General features: G+C 45.9%; 1 protein-coding gene across 1 annotated transcript in view; it reads right to left on the bottom strand.

The window, feature by feature from the left end:
- GFUS (GDP-L-fucose synthase) overlaps nt 1-21,833 on the bottom strand; it is a 120,963-nt gene that overhangs the window by 83,452 nt on the left and 15,678 nt on the right. Inside the window, exon 2 of the mRNA XM_078686618.1 lies at nt 5,438-5,591. Within this exon, the coding sequence (XP_078542744.1) occupies nt 5,438-5,589 (152 nt within the window). The 5' untranslated portion in view covers nt 5,590-5,591. The remainder of the gene's footprint in view (nt 1-5,437; nt 5,592-21,833) is intronic.

The raw sequence follows: 21,833 nt of genomic DNA on the forward strand, positions 1-21,833 counted from the left end.
TCCTTTGGAAAAAATAGAATATGCCTCAGAAGTTGCCTAAGATAGAACAAGCATTTACAATGCAATGGTTTCGCCTTTGGAAAAGTTAGAGCCATTGGCATTGTAAATGACAAATTTTGTATTTATGTGTTGGTTTTGAAAACAGATAAATAAATGGCATTGTCATTTACATTGCCATTAGCTTAATCTCTTGCAAATGTGAGACCTATTGTACCCTACGGACGAGCTCAGCAGACAGCAATTACTACCACACACACACACCCAGAGCCACACACACACACACCCACCCAGAGCCACACACACCCACTCAGAATATTAATATTTGGCTTTTAAGGACTAAAAAGAATGTATTTACCATAACCAGGATTCCGATTTATGTACAAGGTAATGTGAGAATCTGTATTACTTGATCGAAAATCAGGTTCTGAAATGACCAAAGGGGTAAATATTCATACTAATATTCTCCTAGATTATTAGATTACAAGCTTCATATCTATTACCATCAAGACCTGTCAGGGGCGTAGCTAGAGCTTGTGGCGCCCGGGGCTATCCCTCAGGTTGCCGCCCCTTGGAAGAGGGGAAGGTGCTGGGGGAAAAAGGACGGTGAGCACAATTAAGAGACAAAATAACAGGCCCCGCCATTGTGTGCCAGCCATCTTATTATTAAAGAACAACAGACCAGGAAGCAGTGTTGCAGCCTTGATTGGATGACTGGTGTTATTGTGACACTGGTAACCTTTCCATGAGTCAGTCCTGTTTTATAGGCACACGGAGTTCACTAACTAGGGTGTAAGGTGAAGCGATTTTGGAATGAGCTACAATATTACTGTGCCCTTTAAGATATAAAGGGAGGGTGACAGGGAACGACTTGCACAAATCTAGCTCATAAAAGCCCACCACTGAGATCCAGATTGTGTCAATATTTCCACCCTTCCTCGTGAATAGAAAAGTTGCCTGCATAGGAGGGATTATGGGTATATTACTTCTCTCCCCCCTCTGTGGTAAAGTGGACGATGCCTAACTAAGGGATTTTAAAGTAGTGGTTCATAGCTGCCAAGGTTTCAGATTGCTTTGTGTGACATTTTCATAATTTCAGCGTAATTATGAGTGACATTTCAAAAACTAGGTGTGACACTTTTTCCGCAAATCAAAACCATGGAATTAGAACGAGGGAAACATAAATATCAGACATTACACCCATAGGGGTCACAACCCGGACACAGACTGTACTTTATTTCAAAAAGACACAATGAGCAGTTTAATAAAAAATCAATTTGCGGATTATAGCAGGGTTCGCAGCCCCGCTCATTATTTATTATTTACCCGAGGCTGAAAATACATGTTATTGCTATTCTAAGCCATTACCATACGACACAGTAAGGCATCGGAGGGAGGGGGGTGGGGCAGGGCAAGCCTCAGGAAGAGAGGCTGACTGAAGTACACATGGCCTAGTTCAGAGCCCGACTGTAAGCTGTATTCTCAAAAAAAATACACTTTTTGAGAGAGTGAGCAGTTATATTCATAAATAGTTGCACGCCCGTCAGCCCTGGCCATGGTTTACTGGTATGTCACCGCCTCTACCTAAGAGTACTTGCACCAGTGCGTGTCATGCAGGCTGTCTAAAAACACACATATGGCACAGAAGTCTTAATTTTAAAACATACCGGCACTCTCTCTCTCTGGTACATACTTCATTCTGATGACCAATGGCTTCGTGTGGCAGCTGAGCCCAACTCCAGCACTTCTCCTACGGGGCTCCATGCGTCTCCGGGCGGGACTTCCGTCAGCTGGAGGAACACAACTCCGCTCCTGCCGTCTCTTCCCCCGGGGCTCCCTCAGCACACGGGAGCCCCGCACCCTCCAGCACTTCTCCTCCGGGGCTCCATGCGTCTCCGGGCGGGGGCGGGACTTCCGGCCTTCTCTCCCACGCACCATGCCAACGGTGCTTCACCCTAACCCCCGTTTCCCCTCCCTTGCCCCACAGGACTCTGCTGACTTGCCTGACGCTGCGGCACCTGAGCCCTTCGAAGCATTCTTGAAGGGAGAGGACACGGACGGCGGGAGTGGGCGGGAGGGGACACGGACGGCGGGAGGGGGCGGGAAACGTGCACAGGACAGCGAGGGGGGGGGCGGAAAGGCACACGGAGGGGGCGGGACGGACGGCGGGAGGGGGCGGGAATAGTAGGATAGTGAATGAAGCTCACAACTGAATATTGCAGTCAGTCTTACCCTTTAAGAAATAGAGCGCATATAATATAAGGCCAGCAACATTTTCCGAGCGTTTTCAACATTCTTTTGCTCACTGTAGCTGAGTGTATGCAGAACATATTGAGGGTAAGTGGGCCGTGCATAATAAGCAGGTGCCATTTTCAGAGATGCATAAAAATAGTAAAAGTGGAACAGCTGCTGAGTAAAAACATACCGGCGTGTTCTTTTGAGAAAAGAGAACACTAAAAATGATAAATTAATCTACTGCTCTCGTTTTGAACAAATTTATCATTGAGATTCTTTTTACTAGTAATAGTACATAAAGTATTTATAACCCAGATTAAGAAAAACAAGATTAAACGTGCTTAGATGACTGAGCAAAATGTACAAAATCTCACCCTCCGTTCCTATTGTACCACCAGATTCCAGTTTTCTTAATTACATAAAAATGAATCGGATATGAAATTATAAGCGTACCTTAACAAGCTAAGTGAAACGCAATAATGTAGTTTGCATTGACCGTGGATTGGACTCTGTTGCAGGAAATGGCCCTTTCTCCCGCGTGACTGCTGGCCCACATAATGCCTCGACTTCTGAGCGGTGACGGGTGGCGTTGTCTTGGATTGCTAGATGCGAGTTATGGTATGCGCTTCAGCTTCTCCAAACGCAACCTTGTCCATAGGTTCCCATCACAGACTCCTTCACTTAAACCGACCACCACTTCTGCCTCAGAGGACACGGACGGCGGGAGTGGGCGGGAGGGGGCGGGAGGGGACACGGACGGCGGGAGGGGGCGGGAGGGGACACGGACGGCGGGAGGGGGCGGGAGGGGACACGGACGGCGGGAGGGGGCGGGAAACGTGCACAGGACAGCGAGGGGGGGGGCGGAAAGGCACACGGAGGGGTGGGACGGACGGCGGGAGGGGGCGGGAGAGGACACGGAGGGGGCGGGAATGGACAGCGCATCTGAATTCACTTTCAGTGAAAGGGGAGGGAACGGGAAAAAACGTAACTCCGCCCTGGGAAAAAATCTCGGGAACGCCCCCGAATCTGGTCCGGCCTTGACGGACAGATCCGGCACTCAATGGCTAGCCTCCATTTATGGAGCTAGCCAATGAGAGCCGGGGGACGTTCCCGAAGTGCTTAGTGTCGACATAGGATTTCACCTGCGCTGAAAGCAGGCGAAACCCAAAAAGTACACCAGACTGCATTAACCTGCAGGTTTATGGTGACGTCCTTATCTAGTATCATATCCAAGGGTATAACATGTGGAAGGGAGGTGGGAACATCTCCAAAACTGGTTGGCGAAACTGGTTGGTAAAAGTGTGCCTTCCCATCATTGGTTGTACTTGTCCAGGATAAGGTTTCATTTTGCTGCCTGTCTCGCTCCAGACAGCTTTGTGAGGATATGGGTTTCAGTTATCTAGATTCGAGACAGACAGACACTCATATTTTGGTTTCGTTCGACACACAAAAAACAGCTGTTTCAAGCAAGAACAAATCACATGAATCAATCCTCACCCCACAATGTCACTTTACTCCACTGTAGTCTATGAAACTCTACTCCTCGTCACTATGCCATACCACTCCACAACTCCAAACTATGACACTCTACGCCTTGCCACTACACAACACTTTACTCCATTTATTTATTTATTTGAAATTTGTATAACAGCGCACAGCTACCCCATGGGGTTTCCCGGCGCTGACAGTGAACAACAGAGAGAAAAGGAACTATTGGCTGAAAAGCCAAGTTTTTATAGATCTGCGAAAAGACAGAAGGTCAGACTGTAGGCGGAGGGGCAATGGAAGCGAATTCCACAGAGAAGGGCCAAGATAAGAGAAAGAGCGCCCTCCCATGCGAGATAGTTTGACACTCTACTCCATACATCATGCATCTCCACTCTACTTAAAGCCACTCCATAAAACTCTACCCTCCGACACTCCACTGTACAACGCTCACTTTTAGCCATGCTGGTGTACTACATAGCTAAAACATATGGGCAAAACCAATAGCTCTTCCACAGGCTAGGGCTGTTGGCTTTGCCAATGCTCATTTTACATTTAAAGGAACCAATGATGGAAGACAGTGGTTGAGTACAGATTTTAAAAAGCTTTGCTGATATTAAAAGGCACTTGTGAAACATTCAAGGAGACTGGGATGGTTTTTAATCTACACTTTGCTGTCAAGAAAAGATGAAAACTGTGGGTGCATCTTTCCATCAGTGTCAACCTCCAGAAGAATCACATCTAAGATTGCTCTCATCTTCTTCAGGAGCCATGACCAAAGTAGTTAGGTCACTCTTCTTACATACCAATGGGACAGCAAACATCAGCCTGGAAGGGACCGGATGCACAGCAGCTACGAGGGACTGAATCGGTTATGGAAAATGTATTAACCACTATGATAGAAAGGGGACACTGTTGTCTGAGAAAAAGAACTAAGCCCCAATCCCAGGTCACAAGAGATTCTGGTCTCAAGTCCAGCCATCTATCAGTTCCATTAGTGGGAGGCACCCTAACATGAAGCGCCATGATGGCCCGCCAGTAAGTTAAGAAAAACGGATATACAATAGGGAATAGCTTTTGAACTTCGAATAAGTCTTCAGATGAGTGTAAGTATGAGAGTACTCGGGTAGGATGAACATTCTTAAAAGGAATGCAGAACCTGGACAAAGGTGTACAATTACTAACAGTAGCCTCACTGCTCAGAATGCAGACATAAGGTTCAGTGCAACTTTATCAATTAGTTTGAGTTTTCGAAGTAGAGACAGGAGCACTCAGAAAAGGGGGTCCAGAGCGAGTGCTTGTAGAGCAAGTAGTAACATGGTTCAGTAAAGCATTAACCCCCCGCCCCCGAAGGGTGTGGCCTCCTCTGCACCTCCAATCCAAAGTGGACAAAGTGCAGGAGAATTGTATTAGACTAGTGTGACAAAACACAAAAGTCAACATTTAAAATGTCTGCTTTCCATTTCTGAAAACAAAGGTTTCAGTTGGAATACAGAAAATCAGGATTATTTATTGTTTTCTATAGTCTGACAATGGTACCAGATTTACTCCATTAAGTTGTGTAATGTCAGTACAATATGAAATATAGCAGGGAAAACATGATTTGTGAAACATTATGCAAGTCCAACGTGTAACATCCATAATAGATGTATGCTTTTTAGGAAAGTAGGTTAAAACACAGTAACAATTAAAATTAAAAAAATAAAATAAAGGTACTTACGTTAGGTCAGCATCTTTGGAGGAGAGAAATATCCATTCCTCGTCCGGCCTGCCTTCTCCCTCAGCCACCACTCTCTCTATGGCTTTCCCCACCAATCCAGATCCACCAGTCACAAGAATACGCTTGGATTTCACTTCTGTGGGGGCAGCCATGACTATCAAATTGAGGGGGGGGGGGAAACAGTACAGTTCAATTACCTTGCAACAAACTGTGCACATTAATCTAAAAATTATACTAGATTTTACAGCTGGTGCAATGCAATTTAGCATTTTTAGGTCGAAGCGCACCACAGCCCAGCTGTCTAGTTTGCTAACGAAATCTTGGGGCCATTCTGAAAGCTTCACTGGGAATGCCATCCGCCCATTTCTACAATACGCTTTATAATTTTTTAACTTACATTTTCTTGCTTTCCATTTTCTAGCTTTATTTAATTAGGCTGTCCAGCTCAAGTTAGTCCCTCCCATAGAGCATAGCCTATTTAATGTATCCCTCCACGGTTCGCATTCTGCAAACACGCCTTTAAATCTTGTTCTTATCTTGTTACATTTGCTGGCAATTCAAAGATGGAGATCAAATGTCAGGTCCCATCATTCGAGGGAGCTCAGTGTTTACTTTCCTTCCTCCAACTTTAAAGTGAGAGGATTTATGTAGCAATCCTGCTGGGTACTCATGCGAGAAGAGAGGCTGTAGGATGGTATTTTTTCTAGCACAGAACAAAATGGAAAGGTCTGTAAATGAACTGATCAAATATTTCAGAATATATCAGAATTAGGAAAGAAAAAATGAAGCACTATTTTTTGTAATTCTGAAGTTTGGTAGAAGCAAATATTTCAATATGATCAAAACAAGTCAATACACTTGTTGATGCCGGTTTCATACATTATCGTTTGTGTGCTGTATAGTTTTATCAGTAAAACTGCATGTCTGTACAAATGGAATGGCCATTTCAATTGGAAATATGTTGCCTGTAATGGCAGTGCGCTACCACACCATGCATACTCCAAAGTACGTCAGTTTACTCTACAACACTCTACTCCATGACACACACTAGTCCCATCTACGCTCCTCCACTCCACGCTATGCCACTCTACTGCATTCTACGCCTGCCATGCCAATCTGACACTACTCAATCCTACGCTATGCCACTCCATTCGACGGCTGCCATACCACTCTGAAACTCTACTCCATTCTCCTGGACAGTCTCTCCCCCTGCAGGGCCAAGTGCACTCCTTCCATTTCAACAGGTAGACCGGCTTCTTATTATATTCTACTGGTCATTACTGTATTGTAGTAATATTCATATAGCGCTTCATACCCCAGATAACCAAAGGAAAAAAAAAAATCAATCTTGGGGATGCAGAATGCTGGTAGCCTAGAAAGATACATATTCGTCAAATTATAGCTCCCATTAGTGTCTGAAAATCCGGACATCTTCTGCTGAGGGAAGCCCTGCAAACATTATGAGAAGGTAGAGCTACTTACCACCACATGAAAACAAGCAACTGCTATAATGATGCACCTGGTGGGGGAATGTCTTGTAACAGTCCAGTATTCAAGTATATATCCAATATTTTCTAAATGAAAGGTCTAATTGAGATTAGGCTGAAACAATACCATATATTTATATTGTTGGCCATGACTAAGCAAGCCTATCAATCAGTCAAAGTGACAAAGTAGCAGCTCTTACATCGGTGGCAGTTCGTGTCCTTGGCTGTGTGGATGCAAGACTTGAGAACGGGGACACATCAGAATAGTTATTTTTATTTATTATAAAATACAACATTTACTCCAAGGAGCAAAGTATTGTTGAAACACCAAAACAAAAAGAGACACACACTACAAAGAAGTAGCACACTAATGCAGAATTTGCCAAAACAGGTTAGCAGAAACACCAGAGTTTCAGATTTTTCTGACACAAACACGATTTTGCACCCTATAAAGCTGATCAGGTAGGTAATTTCAAAGTTTAAGAACAGATGTCTTAAGGATCTAACCCCAGCATGCAATGTTCTAACAAAAGGGTTTTTAATGAGGGTGCACAGAGGACTTGTCTTGAATTATTTAAAGGTATGATTTATCCATGCCCCAGAAGATTCTGTGCATTAAATGGAGTGTCTTGAATCACATCTACCAGTTGCCAGTGAAGCCTCTGTCTTGTTCTGAGCCACTGTTGGGACCGAGCATGGCCTGCCTGCATGGCTCGTGAGAGCATGCACCCCTCACTAAAGTTCTCCAGACCAAGCTACAGAATTTTAACCCCGTCTCAATGCATGCGACCTCACATATGCAACAATCATGCATGTGTGTGCTGTTGCCTTTCTGTATGGAGTGAGACTTAGAGGAGGGCTCGGAGGTCAGAGGGGCACACTATGTACACCCTCTGCAGGAGGGCCTCTTCTGTTATGTCACTGTGGTGTAAACGACGGGCAGCGATGGCAGGGAAACTAAATTCTGTAACATTTATTTACAAGTTTTATCTTTCATTTTCTAACAAGAAGCCCTACGGCATCTACCACCTTTTTTCAATTTGTGTGCCACTCTCCTTCAACTAGGTTCTTTAAGTATTCAAGTATGATATAGATGACGCATGTGTGATCGTGTATGTGAATAAGAGGAGTGCATTGAGTATCTGTGATTGTGCAGGAGGCTAGACCCTCACTTGCTTCTATTTTGAATGCAGCCAAATTCAGTGGTACCTAAAGATGGAGGGAGATGAAGAGAGTCTAGACAGATGATCGGATTTTGGGGAGGCCCTTACAGATCTCTACAGTGGGACAGACAGCCAAGTTTAGGACACTGTTATTATTATTATACAAATTTTTTATAAAGCGCGTAGTCACCCGTAGGTATCCCAGCGCTAAGATCCCTGTAACTGGGGGTCAATGGAAAAAAAGGGGGGGGGGGGGGGGAGGTCAGACTTAAGGGAAGACAGAGTTAAGGGAAGAGATGGGTTTTCAACCGCTTCCTGAAGCATAAATAGTTTGATTCTGTTCTCAGGTCGCGGGGAAGTGCGTTCCAGAGGCGTGCGGTGTGAACCGAGAAGCGCCTTCCACCCGAGCGTGCCTTCTTGACTCTGGGGATGATAATAAGAAACTCCTGATCAGATCGGAGGGATCTCGGGGCTCTATATGGTCTGATGAATTTTCTTAAAATGAGAGGGCCTTTGTCTTGAAGCAGTTTGTGGGCCAGGCAGAGGGCTTTGAACTTCACTCGCTCCCTCACTGGGAGCCAATGGAGGAGCTTCAAGGCTGGTTTGGCCAAGGCTCTGGCAGGAGTATTAGTGAGGATCCGAGCAGCGGCGTTTTGGATCCTTTGTAGCTTGTTCAAAGTTGCCTCAGGAGCGCCTAGGTAAATGGAGTTATTGTAGTCTAGCCTAGATAGTATCAGGCCTTGTATTAACAGTTTTTGAGAGGAGGGAGGAAGTAAGGGCAAAATCTTTCTCATTGACTTGAGGAGCCCAAAGCATATCCCAGCTACTTTTTTTGCTTGTGTGGTGAATGACAGATCAGTTTCGAGCCACACACCCAGGCTTTTCACCTCGGGTTTCGGGTCTGGGGGGGGGGGGGGCAGACAGGGTGGCCAGATGTTCTGTGGGAGGGAGAGCCCTTTCTGACCAAGGAGGAGAATGTCAGTTTTTGAGCCGTTCAGTTTTAAAGCTGAGCTATTCATCCAACCTTGTATCTGCGTCAGACAGTTGTATAAGTCCGCAGGTTGTTGACTTGGGTGAGATAAGGACACCACTAATTGTGTGTCATCAGCATAGCTGACGATACTCACTCCGAACGGGTTGACAACCTCCTCCAATGGGGACATGTAGATATTAAATAATGTGGGGCTCAGGGAGGAGCCCTGAGGAACGCCACATTGGAGGGGTGTTTCGGAGGAGCGGGTGTTATTCTCCCAGATCTGAAAGGAGCGTTGGCCCAGAAAGGACGAGAGCCAAGACAGCGCGGCACCTTCCACACCGACCCTCCTAAGCCGCTGGATAAGGAGCTGGTGGTTGACGGTGTCGAAGGCCGCACTCAGGTCGAGGAGGATCACTGCCACTGATCCTCCTGCGTCTAAAAGTGCTCTGGCCTCCTCCACCGCCGCAAGGAGGGCGATGTCAGTGCCCTGCCCTGGACGGAAACCTGTCTGCGAGCTTTTTAGCCGATTGTTGGTTTCCAGAAATTGTGATAGTTTCCTATTCACAAGTTTTTCGGCAATCTTGCTAGTCCCAGGGAGAAGGGAAATTGGCCTGTAGTTGGCCAGGTCCCCAGGGTCCAGAGATGGTTTCTTTAATAACGCCTTTACGACTGCCGCCTTCCAGCTAGGGGGAACGACTCCCTGTTGCAATGAAGCGTTGATAAGATGGGTAAGGGGGGGAAAGATAATGGGCGCTACTTCCTTGAGGATACGTAGCGGCGCAGGGTCCCTGGGAGATCCGCTTTTGATGATATTTAACGTGCTTTCAACCTCTTCGGCGGTCACTTGTCCCCAAGAAGATAGGCAGGGGGAGGTAGGGGTATTTGAGATCTCATTTTCCTCGCTCGAATTTATGGTCGGAATCGAGTTGAGGATTTTCTGGATCTTCTCTTTGAAAAAGCTAGCTAGTTGATGGCATTTTTCCTCATCTACCTTGGGGTCTGGTGGGTTTCTCGGTCCGGGGTCTGGAATCTTAAGGAGTTCTTTTAGGATAGTAAAAGACTCTTTGCTGGAGCAAGCAGAATTCTCTATTCTTTCTTGAAAGAATATACTTTTTGTCTTGCATAGGGCGATCTTGTAAGTTTGTAAAGAGGTGAGGTAGACGTCCCTCTTTACATTAGTCTTATCCCTCCTCCAGGAACGTTCTGTCCTCTTACATTCCTGTCGTAGAGACTTAAGCTCTGGAGTGTACCAAGGAGCGGGGGGCACTCGTTTGGTATGTTTGAGAGTGGCGGTTTTAGGGAGAAGTTTGTCTAAAGAAGATGTGACCCAAGAGTTGAACTGTTCATCGGCAGTGACAGGATCTGTGGAAAGGACAGGGCTAGAGTCTGAAAGAATGGTGGCCATTCAGCTGGTACAAGCTTGTGCCAACGCCTGTCGGTCACCTGAATTTTACCGGTTTGAAGGGGTACTAGGGGTAAATCCCAAAAAATAGGGATTAAAAAGTGATCTGTCCATGGAAGAGGACGGGGGGGCCAGGTGGTAATGCCCGCGATGTTAGTAAGGACAGGGTCTAGGAGGTGTCCCTTGTCGTGGGTGGGTTCATTATTGACCAGCCGGATGTTAAATGACATGAGGTCCAGGAGAAGGTCGGATGCTGTCCGATCTGTGGGGTCTGTAAAGTGAAGGTTGAGATCGCCCACGATGAGGAAATTAGGGGCGGAGGAAGCTAATTGTGACACCATGTCCGTGAGAACATTAAGGAATTTCCCTGGTGTACCCGGGGGGCGATAGATCAACAGTCCTGAAAGGGAATGTACCGGGGAGGTTTGAATGGCAAAATGGCAGCTTTCGCAATCTTCAATGTTGGCGTTGCTTATTCTACAGACAAGGTGTTCTCTATAGATTATTGCCAGCCCCCCTCCTCTCCCTCTAGGTCTGTGCAGAGCTTGAATAAGATAGCCTGGTGGTAGAGCGATGACAATATCAGAATCTGAGCTAGCAGAGAGCCAGGTTTCTGAGAGAAACAGTACGTCCAGACCATGATCCTGTATCAGCAGGTTGGTTTCATGCGCATGCCTGGGGAGCGAGCGGCAGTTAAGGAGGCCTATCTGTAGTCCAGACTTACCCGGGGTCTGAGTAACTGGATTACAGCGTGTACAGTTGAAAAAGGGTTTACCTTCGCCGTTGATATAGCGACACTCCTGATTTTTTTCCGGTTGAAGAGCCCGGAGCATGTCACTCGTGTACACCAAACGGTCGTGAGATAAGTCCAGCAGAGTCCCTGGGCCTGGGTCCGGCCGGGCCCAGACGGGCTTGCCTTAGGCGCGCCTTCGGCGCGCAGACGGCGCGCCCGCTGCGCCCGTCCGCTGCGCGTCCAGTGAAAACACATGATAATATGGGGAGAGAAGAGGGAGTGGCCTCAGGCGCGAGGGCGTGTCCAGCACCGGGATTCCCTCTCCCGCGTCAGCGCTGACCTCGGCTGCGCGGGGGGGTCAAGTCTGAGTAAGTGCCTGAGTTTAGCAGCGTTTTAGTGCAAGCGGCAAGTAAAAACACAGTATTACAGCAGAAATTAAAATTCAATTAGCCCAACAGTTCAAATCTCCCAGCTGTGCCTCAGGAGTTACCAGGTATCTGAGCGCGGCTCGTATTCAGCGCTGTGGGGCTTTTGAAGTCACTGTACTTCCCCATCTCCTGTTCTTTGGAAGGACAATCCTCCTAATGATCAACAGGTAGCCAAGTGGGTCGGCCCACATATTTTAGTACGCTTGTTTTTGGGTATCTCCTAAGAGGAGACTCCAAGCTCCATCCACCCACTTCCCTGTTGACACTTTTTGACAAAAACCATGGCCGACGCAGTACACCTCGAAATCACAATACTGCAGATCTGCCCAACAACAGTCACAGAATTCGATGTCGGATATACACAAAGCTGTCTGTAACTTGGAAATAAAGATCGAACAGTATTTTCCAGTTACTGTGCCAAGATTTCCTTACCAGAGGCCTGGGGCTCCACACCAGCAGAGGCCGTAAGAAGGCTTAGAGAGTCAAGTCTGGAGTAGCAACCGCCAACTCCTCCTGGCAGATGTAGAACCAATAACTTAGGGAACCTCTGCTATGGTAGGCCACCTGGATCCAGCTCAAGAAAAGGGGGGACCAACTGCTTAGGAGATGGTCTGGAGGTGCCCTTCCATGAGAGGACACTGCTACGAAAGCGAGAGCCTGAGAAGGAGCTTGGTGAGACAACTTGAAGATATCACTCCGATATTGGGAGAGACCTGAATCGCTGTGCCATGGGTGAGCCTCCGAGTGCCAAACGTATCCCCAGCAGAGGAATCCACCAAATCACGAAGGTTGGAATGTGTTGGGGGAATAGAACCTGGCAGAGCGAGCTCCGAAGAAGTCATCTTTAGCATTGCAAAGTACTTCTTCACTGGGAGAAGGTGATGCCATCTGTCTTAATCAGGATCACAAGAAAAGACTTAAAAGACCCTTGAAGAGATTGCCCCTGGAGAAGGGCTGCACTGTTGGGAACCCGGGTGGCAACCTAGCATACTTGGGAAGTGATTAACTGAATGGGCCGAAGGAAGAGCTCCAGACGCAAGGCTACTAGCCTGTAGCGAAGGCTCCTCTTCACATGTGCTGCCATTTTTTATCCAGTGGCAGATATGAGAGAACACTGTAGCTGGGCCAGGGCTGCAAGCAACACCAGCCTCTCTGCTTGCGGGCTGCATCAGAAACTCCTCACCGGGGCAGAGTCTTGCGCAGACATCGACAAGTAAGCCTAGCCACAATGCAAAGCGTATAGGCTTTGGGCCAGCCAGAAAAGTACGGTGTACACATGGTGAGGGAACAGACTACACAAACTTCCTCTGAACGTGCCAATGGAACATCTTAAGATTTACCTTGGCTTGTACAATATGTACATGCATGTGCCAAGGACAGTAGTTTTCAAACTTTTCTATACTACGTATACCTTCATATAAAAATGTAATTTGATATTTACCCTCCCACCAATAAAAAATGTCCAAAGTAAAATACTTAGTACTGTGTGGAAGATCAAAACATTTTAGTGTGGCTAGAGGGCACCAGTTCCAATAAATCTACACAAACCTACTACTCAGAGGGCTTTTCTATTTATTTTAAGAAATAGTAGAAAAATAATACCAGCAAGGCGACGTATTTAAACTGAAATTAGGTTTCCAGCTGTCAAAAAACTGGAGTTAGCTGTCCAAAAACTCTGTTCTTTCTAGCTTTCTTTCAATACAGTAATCATGTTAAATAAAGCATGTATCACAAGTAATGGGCTCTAGGGCATGTAAGAGACCTTAGTGATGGGAAGAATAGATCATCCAGGAAGTTCACCATTCATTTTCTCACAATACCATGTGTAATAATTTGAACATAGTACTGATGCCCACTGATCTCCTTTGCAAACACATTTTTCCAACCACAATGGCGAAATTTCTACTTTTTTCAGATGTCCCTGTGAAGTGACTGAGAAAGTTTCCTTCCTTCTTTGCCATAATCTGTGCTCCTAGCAACGTAAGCCCACAATTTGAAGGCCACTGCCTTAAAAATACCTTATGCTGAGGAAAACTGTATTATACATAGAAGCATACCTCAGCTTTAGAGATCTCTGAGTGGGAAAACTCCTTCTGCCACAAAAGTCTGTCCAGAGGGTATCTGCCCTTCGTGAGTTCCAGGTAGAGGTAGAGGGACCTCTGCATGTCCAGATGAAGGAGGGCTCATTCATTGGGAATAAAGTCAGAAGACAAATCAGCTGCTAATGATGGAAGCCAGAGACTAAAGAAGAAGCATTGCCAAAGCCCATCGGTCTCACCATTTGGCATTGCTAATACAGACCTACTGCCATTGCCAATGGTTTTTACCAATGCTTAATAGTATTAAAAAAAGTGTGATGTATATCTGTGATGACACCTGAGCACGTATGTGTCAAAACCACGGACCACAGCGTGATGACATATGCATGCATCACCACGTATGTGAATACATATGTCATGCACGGCTGCACTCTCTTTTTAACAGTTTCAAGATGGCAGATGTCAATCTTGGAGTGGTGAATAAAAATAAAATATGTGGGAAAAGCCATGAAAAAGAAAGGAAGAGCCTGGTAGAATATGATAACTGCTGGGTTCTCCCAAAATGTCTTTTTTTATTTTTTTGGGTTTTTTTTTTTTTTTAAACGGAGGGGAACGGTGGGGAGGTTTATAAAAAAAATATTTTTATTTTTATTTTTTTTTAAACAAAAAGAATCAAGATGAAGTAGTGGAAACGCTGTGGAGGAAGCAACAAGGAGAGCGCAGCACCCGAGAAGGAAGAGAACGTACAACATGCACTTCGATGGAATGCTAAAAGAACAAGCATTTGCAATGCAATAGGTCTCGCATTAGGAAAGTTTGAGCTATTGGTATTGTAAATGACACATTTTTTATTTAAGTGTTGGTTTTGAAATTAATAGCTTTGTCATTTACAATGCCAATAGTTTTAACTTTCGCAAATGTGACACCTATAGCATTTGTAATGCAATATTTGTTGTATTTACGCGACTTAGATGTATTAATATTATAAATAAAAATGGCTTTTAATTTTTTTAATAATTAATACTTTAATAAAAATTATTAAAATGTATTATGGCAATAGCTTTTCTAAATAACTTTTATGAAGATTATATTAATTGTATTTTATTGTGACGAAAATCTAAGAATAGAAGTGAAATATTAACATCTTTTTGTGACATTTGTAATAAAGCTTGAAACATTGAGAGAACATATTTGAACCAGTTGTTGAATGGTTGCACAGATTGATGCTGTGGTGGCGCTGAGTGATGCTGTGGTGCCGACGAGTGATGCTGTGGCGTTCAGTGATGCTGTGGTAGCGCATAGTGATGTTGTGGTGCCCCTGAGTGATGCTGTGGTGGTGCAGAGTGATGCTGTGGTGATGCGATAGATAGAGTGAGGGCGATAGACAGACAGATAAGAGTGAGGGCAATAGATAGACAGATAGATAAAGTGTATTTATGTTGCATTGAGTGGAGTGTAAGTATGAGGTGTGTAATTAGATGGCACTGAGTGGTATTATGTGGAGTGTATTTACGTTGCATTGAGAAGAGTGTAATTATGTGGCGTGTAATTATGTGGCACTGAGTGGTAATATGGGGAGTGTATGTTGTATTCAGTAGAGTGTAATTTTGTGGCGTGTAATTATGTGGCACTGAGTGGTATTTGGAGTGTATGTTGCATTGAGTGCAGTGTAATTATGTAGCATATAATTATATGGCACTGAGTGGTATTGTTTGGAGTGTATGTTTCATTGGGTGCAGTGTAATTATGTAGCATATAATTATGTGGCACTGAGCGGTATTGTGTGGAGTGTGTGTTGCATTCAGTAGAGTGTAATTATGTGGTGTGTAATTATCTGGCACTGAGTGGTATTTGGAGTGTATGTTGCATTGAGTGCAGTGTAATTATGTTGCATATAATTATGTGGCACCGAGTGGTATTATGGGGAGGTTATGTTGTATTCAGTAGAGTGTAATTGTGTGGCGTGTAATTATGTGGCACCGAGTGGTATTATTTGGAGTGTATGTTGCATTGAGTGCAGTGTAATTATGTAGCATATAACTATGTGGCACTGTGGTATTATGTGGACTGTATTTATATTGCATTGAGTAGAGTGCAATTATGTTGTGTGTGGCGCTGAGTGGTATTATGAGGAGTGTATGTTGTATTCAGTAGAGTGTAATTGTGTGGCATGTAATTATGTGGCACGGAGTGGTATTTGTAGTGTATGTTGCATTGAGTGCAGTGTAATTATGTAGCATATAATTATGTGGCACTGAGTGGTATTTGGAGTGTATGTTGCATTGAGTGCAGTGTAATTATGTGGCGTGTAAGAGTGGTATTTGGAGTGCATGTTGCATTGTGTGCAGTGTAATTATATGGCGTGTAATTATGTGGCACTGAGTGGTATTTGGAGTGTATGTGGCATTGAGTGCAGTGTAATTATATCGCGTGTAATTATGTGGCACCCGCACAAATGTGTGCGTAAGCAGGAGCGACACATTTACATTAAAGCGCAGTTGGATGAAACAAGTTTTATAGGAGGAAATGAAAGTGCAAAATAGAGAAAGTTGTTAATAAGGACAGGTTTAAGGAGCATAGGAACAACGCGAACGAACCGAACACGAGTGGTTCCAGTTCACGTCGTGTGATTTAGCAAACCACGTTTTGCTTCCAAAATGGACCTAGGACGGATTTCACGGAGAAAAAAAAATAGTTTTAAAAGTCAATTTGGTATTTTGCAGATTTACCGAAGGGAATGACAGAAATTTTGCACAGACTTAATGTGCACGTACGTACTTATGTCTAAGTGTTTTCTTTCCATACACACCTAGCTGACAGCCAGAGGGGTGCAAGGGCTAGGGGGTAGCCCTTAGGTGTCCTAGGGACGAGGCTGGTGGATTTTATTAGCTGAGTAGAATAGATGCTTCTTGGCTCCAGCTCTCTTCTGAACTGCAGGAGTGATAAACCACACCCTTACAGCAGCAGAGTGGTAAGTGGCCGAGGATGCATTTTAGAGCATATATTTGCACATATATTACTTAGGCATGGCGTAGAAGCGAACTGAATTTACAAACTGCACATTTCCTTTGAAATGCCCAATAACTTTGCACAACATACAGTTTTACTGAAATATCTATAAGTTTATCAACTTTCAGGGAATATTTCTATTTTCGCACCTATCAGAAACTTTGTTTCCGTCACACTTTAAAATTAAAAACGTGCCTCGTGTGCGCTTTCCTTCCTACTGACATATTTTTTTAATTATGTGTACAGTTTATTTCCAAGTGTTCAAATGTTGCTGTGTGTTAGAAAAAAAATCCCAACCTACTACCCTTTCTTTCACACTCCCTGACCCCAGATAGGTCACTTTACAAAATCCTCTTTTTGCAGTCACAGAACGAAAAGTTAACAGCAATATCTCTTTGCCAGGAGCCGTTTGACCCCTGACCTTGAATGCATTGCAAACGCACAAGATAACATCAAAATGTAAAGCCCTCTTGACTGCTCATTCGATTCCTGAACTGCAGCATGGCAATCCTGGGGGTCGGCGGCAGTCTTCACAAGCCTACTGCCACCGTCTATACTTTCCCTTGCAGGTCAGTGGGGCTGGGGTGGAGTCCGTCACACTCGGTCCGAGGAGCAGCAGCGGCCTGCCTAAACAATGTGAGCATTCAAAACAGGCACTTTTCCTATCTGTGAAGGCTCAGTGGAACCGGTAAGCTCTCTTTTTAAGTACAAATGACTCTGCACCAGCCCCGCCATACTTTTACCCATCCACCCACCACATACAGATTATGCATTCTGTAGGAGCTCGGCTTTTCATCATATCGCCGTTTAACCCTTTCACGGCCACTTTCAACGCCCCTGCTGCAAAGCTCCGTCCTCATTGCTGAGGGCGAGTTGGTTCATTAAAATAAAATATGCCGATAATGAGCCGGCTGAACGGCTACTAAGACAAGCATTCACCAAAAGAACAGAACAGCTAGCTGTATAATATCTAACACTGATAAGACATTTTACCTCTTCATTCGCAAATAGGTTGCTTTCAATAGAAACACGCATTGTGTAATCAGATTCTTCTACAAACTAAATCACCAAAGTTGCTAATTTCTTGTACTAAATTGCTACGCATCTCAGGGTAGTATGGGGGGGGGGGGGGGGGCAGTAGAAAGTGTTCTTTGTGCCATTTGTTCGGATTGACTGCTAGGAGCTGCTCCTTTAACAAGAACGGCGCCCTATCCATACATTGTAATGGATAATATTATGCTACTGTTGTTACATTTATAGAGCGCTTACTGCCTCATACGAGGTGCTGAACTGTTATATAAGCACAAAGATTATCTGAGGCAGAGAGAGGGCTGTGTTCTAACTCTGTGCTCAGCGTGCCATGTCACGGAAGGACTTCCGTCCCGTAACACTCAGCCTTTGACAGTCATGGTTTTAAACCTGAAAAGCGGGCTCACACTGCCAAGGTGGATTGTCGGAAAGCCAGAATGGAGGTCTATGAGTGGCAGAGAGTCCAGGGAGAAGACATAATGGCCTGGAGGTGCCCCTGAACGCACAGGCATCAGATGACCATCTGTGGCAGGCTGGCCGTATTCCGTACGCCTCACTCCAAATATGGATATCCAGGGAGTTTTCTGTCACGCACTGCCAAGCAGAGCAGCTTTACTGTAAATACAACTTCAGGGGCTAGCACATGGATAAAACCTAACCCCCCACTTAGCCTACTGTACCTGCGAGAAACGTGAAAAGGAAGAAAAACAAGTATTTCTAAACAGGGTAGAAAAGTAGTAATTTTGAATTGGATAAATTGCTACCCTGCCGTCGCAGCTCAGGACAAACCAGATTGTAAAAAAAAAAAAAATGCTTGCACGCTGTGTTGTAAAAACACAATGTACTGCTGCAGACACAGAGCTTGCACGCACAATACACGGAACAGTCACCAAAATGCACGCAACTCAGAAAACAAACATGCAGAAGCAGTACACTGTAAAACACGTCATCTACGCCCAGTACTGTACGCATATAGAATGCATATGTAATTTGTTGGACCTAGAGTGGTCAGGTCACCTAGGGTAGCCTGGCCTAGGGTAAGACAGTCACTAAATAGAGGCACATGTGTAAAAGTTGCACACCACCCAGCAGTAACTCAATGCAATTCCACTCAAAAATGACACTACACCGGTAATTATGGAAAAATAAGGATTGTTTTTATAAAAATAGTTTCATTTCACTTTATCTTTTTACACCATTGTTTCTCCTTTTACTTCTTTCCACATTTGAGGTTTGAATTCACATTACAAGGTCGTTCTATATTTTTTTCCAACACTTTCATAAAAGTTACGCATACACTTTTACCCAGCTTAAAGTAGATACAGCTAGACAGGCTTAATGACAGGTAATATGCTACTGGGATTTTCCCAAAGGACCTTCACCTTGACTAAAAAGTTCTCTACCACCTTTTCTTTAGGCAAATGACACAGACCTTGAATCTTCTAGAAAATAGCAGATATCATTCACTCTACCATCTAGATTGAACCATATATTCACTTCTCCTAGAGGAACTTGGCATGAGAAGGTTCCGCTTTCATCTGTACATTTTCCCCCTCAGGACGCCTGCTCAACTCCGCTCGAGGCTCCCCCAGTACGTTTCAATCAAAGGCCCAGTTAGTGACTGACAGAGGGGTCTTTGTTTCGATAGGGTGTTTGGTAAAATGTCCCCTACTTTCCAGTTCAGTGTACTGTCAATCTTCTACTCCCCACCGGGTCTTTTCCGGACTACTCAGCAGTTTACACTTCTGGGAGGCAGCGCTGTAAGCTTTGAATGGAGCCAGGCTCCGCTAGGCACTCACCACAGCACTCCTCGCCGGACGGCTCTCTGACCGGGTGCAAGCCCACGGAGCAGCCGCCTATGCCGGGACCGCCCCGCACTTCTCACCTCAGCGCTCCACAGGGTCAGCCTTCCTCTCAATCGGCACCAACGAACCTGCGCACTGCTCCACGTCACCGAGGCGCCGCTTCCGACGCCGCCTCACACGGCGGCTGGGTCTGCGCACGGCACGTTGGGGAGACACTGCTCCTGACGCTCACCCACTGCTCCTGGGCCTGCACTCTGCACGTCGCGGAGACACTTCTTCTGACGCTCTTCTCCGGCGGCTTCCTACTCACTGCTCTCACTCGTTGACTAGCCCGTTTCTTCTGTCGAGCTTCCTCAGACGTCGCTCCACCTTCCTCGGTTATCCACAGGGAAACCCAGCGCCAGGCAGGGCGCTCACGAGCTCACTGGATCCCTGCACAGGGAGACCTCAACGAGGGTCCAGTCTGCTTCAGACAGAGAGATGGGGTTCAGTTGAGACCCGACACTTCCAGGTATTGTCCTGCATGATTGAGGGGGAGGGGGTTTTCTCGTCCCCTCAAAGGCGACACCTCGGTCACAGACACCTGGGCCCTTTACCTTAGGATTACTAAGGCGTTGTTCAGGGGTTTCCAGGTGGGATCTTTGATGGCAGGGGTCGGTCAGCACTAGGTAGGGATGGGTCAGTACAGGAGAACGGCTGGCCCGCAAGTCAATCCTACTCCCTGTAAGCACTATTCTCCACCTCAGATTTGCCTCTCTCCACACCAGTCCCACCCCATGGAACACTGGGTACCAACAAAATGGCTGCCTAGCATTCCGCCTTATATAGACTGACCCTCTAAGGTCCAGAAGGGACCAGAAGGTTCTGGAATGCTCCTATTTTATCATATGGGTCAAGTCTAGGCAGTGGCAGTTATTGACCACCATTTTGTAGACTTGGGTGAATTCCAGTCAGAAAAAGCACCTAGGCCTGAGGTGAAAAACTATGAGGGCAAAAGAGCATCTATCCCCCAGGCCAACTCCATAAAAATAGTCCAGTGGACACAAAAAGATAGATAGGGAATGAGGGGCAAAAAGGGGACAAAATAAATAATTAATAGGAGGAACTACCCAAAGGCAGACAGGTCTAACATAATTCAAGCTGACTATACTGTTTGAAAACAGCCTGCAGACACGTGCTAAACACAACAAGCCTTACATAAAAACGCTCACTTCCTGGTGATCACACATTAAGAGCCCGTCGAGCAAAAGCGTGAGTGCTTCGGATAATCAGCACTGTCAGCATCTGGTAGGAGACGTACAAAAGGAAAGACGAACCGGAAGACAGCAGACCACGAGTGACGGGAGAACAGGGAAAAAGAAACAAGCAATCGCGATCGGAAAACAAGCTCTTTTAAAAAATGCCCGCCCCCTGCTTCATCGGCTTTCCAGAACGATGTGAGAAGGGGAACATGGAACAGTTTCTCACTCAATGGCTAATGAGCTGGATGCCCCCAGAAGCTCTATCCAACTGCTTTGTCGTTGAACGCGCACATCGTGCCCTGACGCAGAGGCCGCCGGAGGGAGAACGGCCCAGGGCAGTAATAGCCAGACTCTTGAACTATCACGACCGTGATGCCATTTTGAAGGAAGCAAGAACCAAGGATGCTATTCTGTACGAGAACCGAAAGATCATGATTTTTCCGGATTATACCAAGTTCGTACAGCAACAGCGTCAATCCTTCATGAACGCAAAGGCGAAGCTGCGGGGCCTGAATCTCCAATACTCTCTGCTGTACCCGGCTCGCCTGAGGGTGATCTTCCAGTCTAAAACGCTGTTCTTCGATTCTCCAGAGGAGCTCTTCAAATGGACTGACGAAACGGTGGCACTCAGGCCGCATGCCCAGCCGGGACTGAGCCCGGGCTCTTCGCGGGGGTCATCGCAGGAACGAGGAGACCGAGCGGCCAAGAGCAGGAGACATCGGAGGTCCAAATCACGGAAGCGGTCGGCTTCTGCCACTGGTGCACATGATGGCGGCAGAACAGAGGACTCTGACCAATCTGGAAGAGAACACTGAAGGCCTCAGGTACTCTGTGCTCCCTGTTCGGAGGTATGGTCCCCGATGGCTGGGGACGGTGCAGTTGCGGCCCAGTGGACTGAATGCGCCATCAATGCCTCAACGTTGACTCGAGACTGAGTTATTGAACATGGGTGGGGTTGTGGAGTGTGGCTCGGGTTTGACCCATTAGGGGCTGCCATTCTCCTACTACGGTGGGAGATGTTAGGGGAGAGGGAAAGGGACTTTCGGGCTCGGGGAGTTGGGATCCATTGGCATGGTTGGTCTTG

Source organism: Lissotriton helveticus, chromosome 4_1, assembly GCF_964261635.1.
Source record: "Lissotriton helveticus chromosome 4_1, aLisHel1.1, whole genome shotgun sequence".
In the NCBI taxonomy this organism is placed as follows: domain Eukaryota; kingdom Metazoa; phylum Chordata; class Amphibia; order Caudata; family Salamandridae; genus Lissotriton; species Lissotriton helveticus.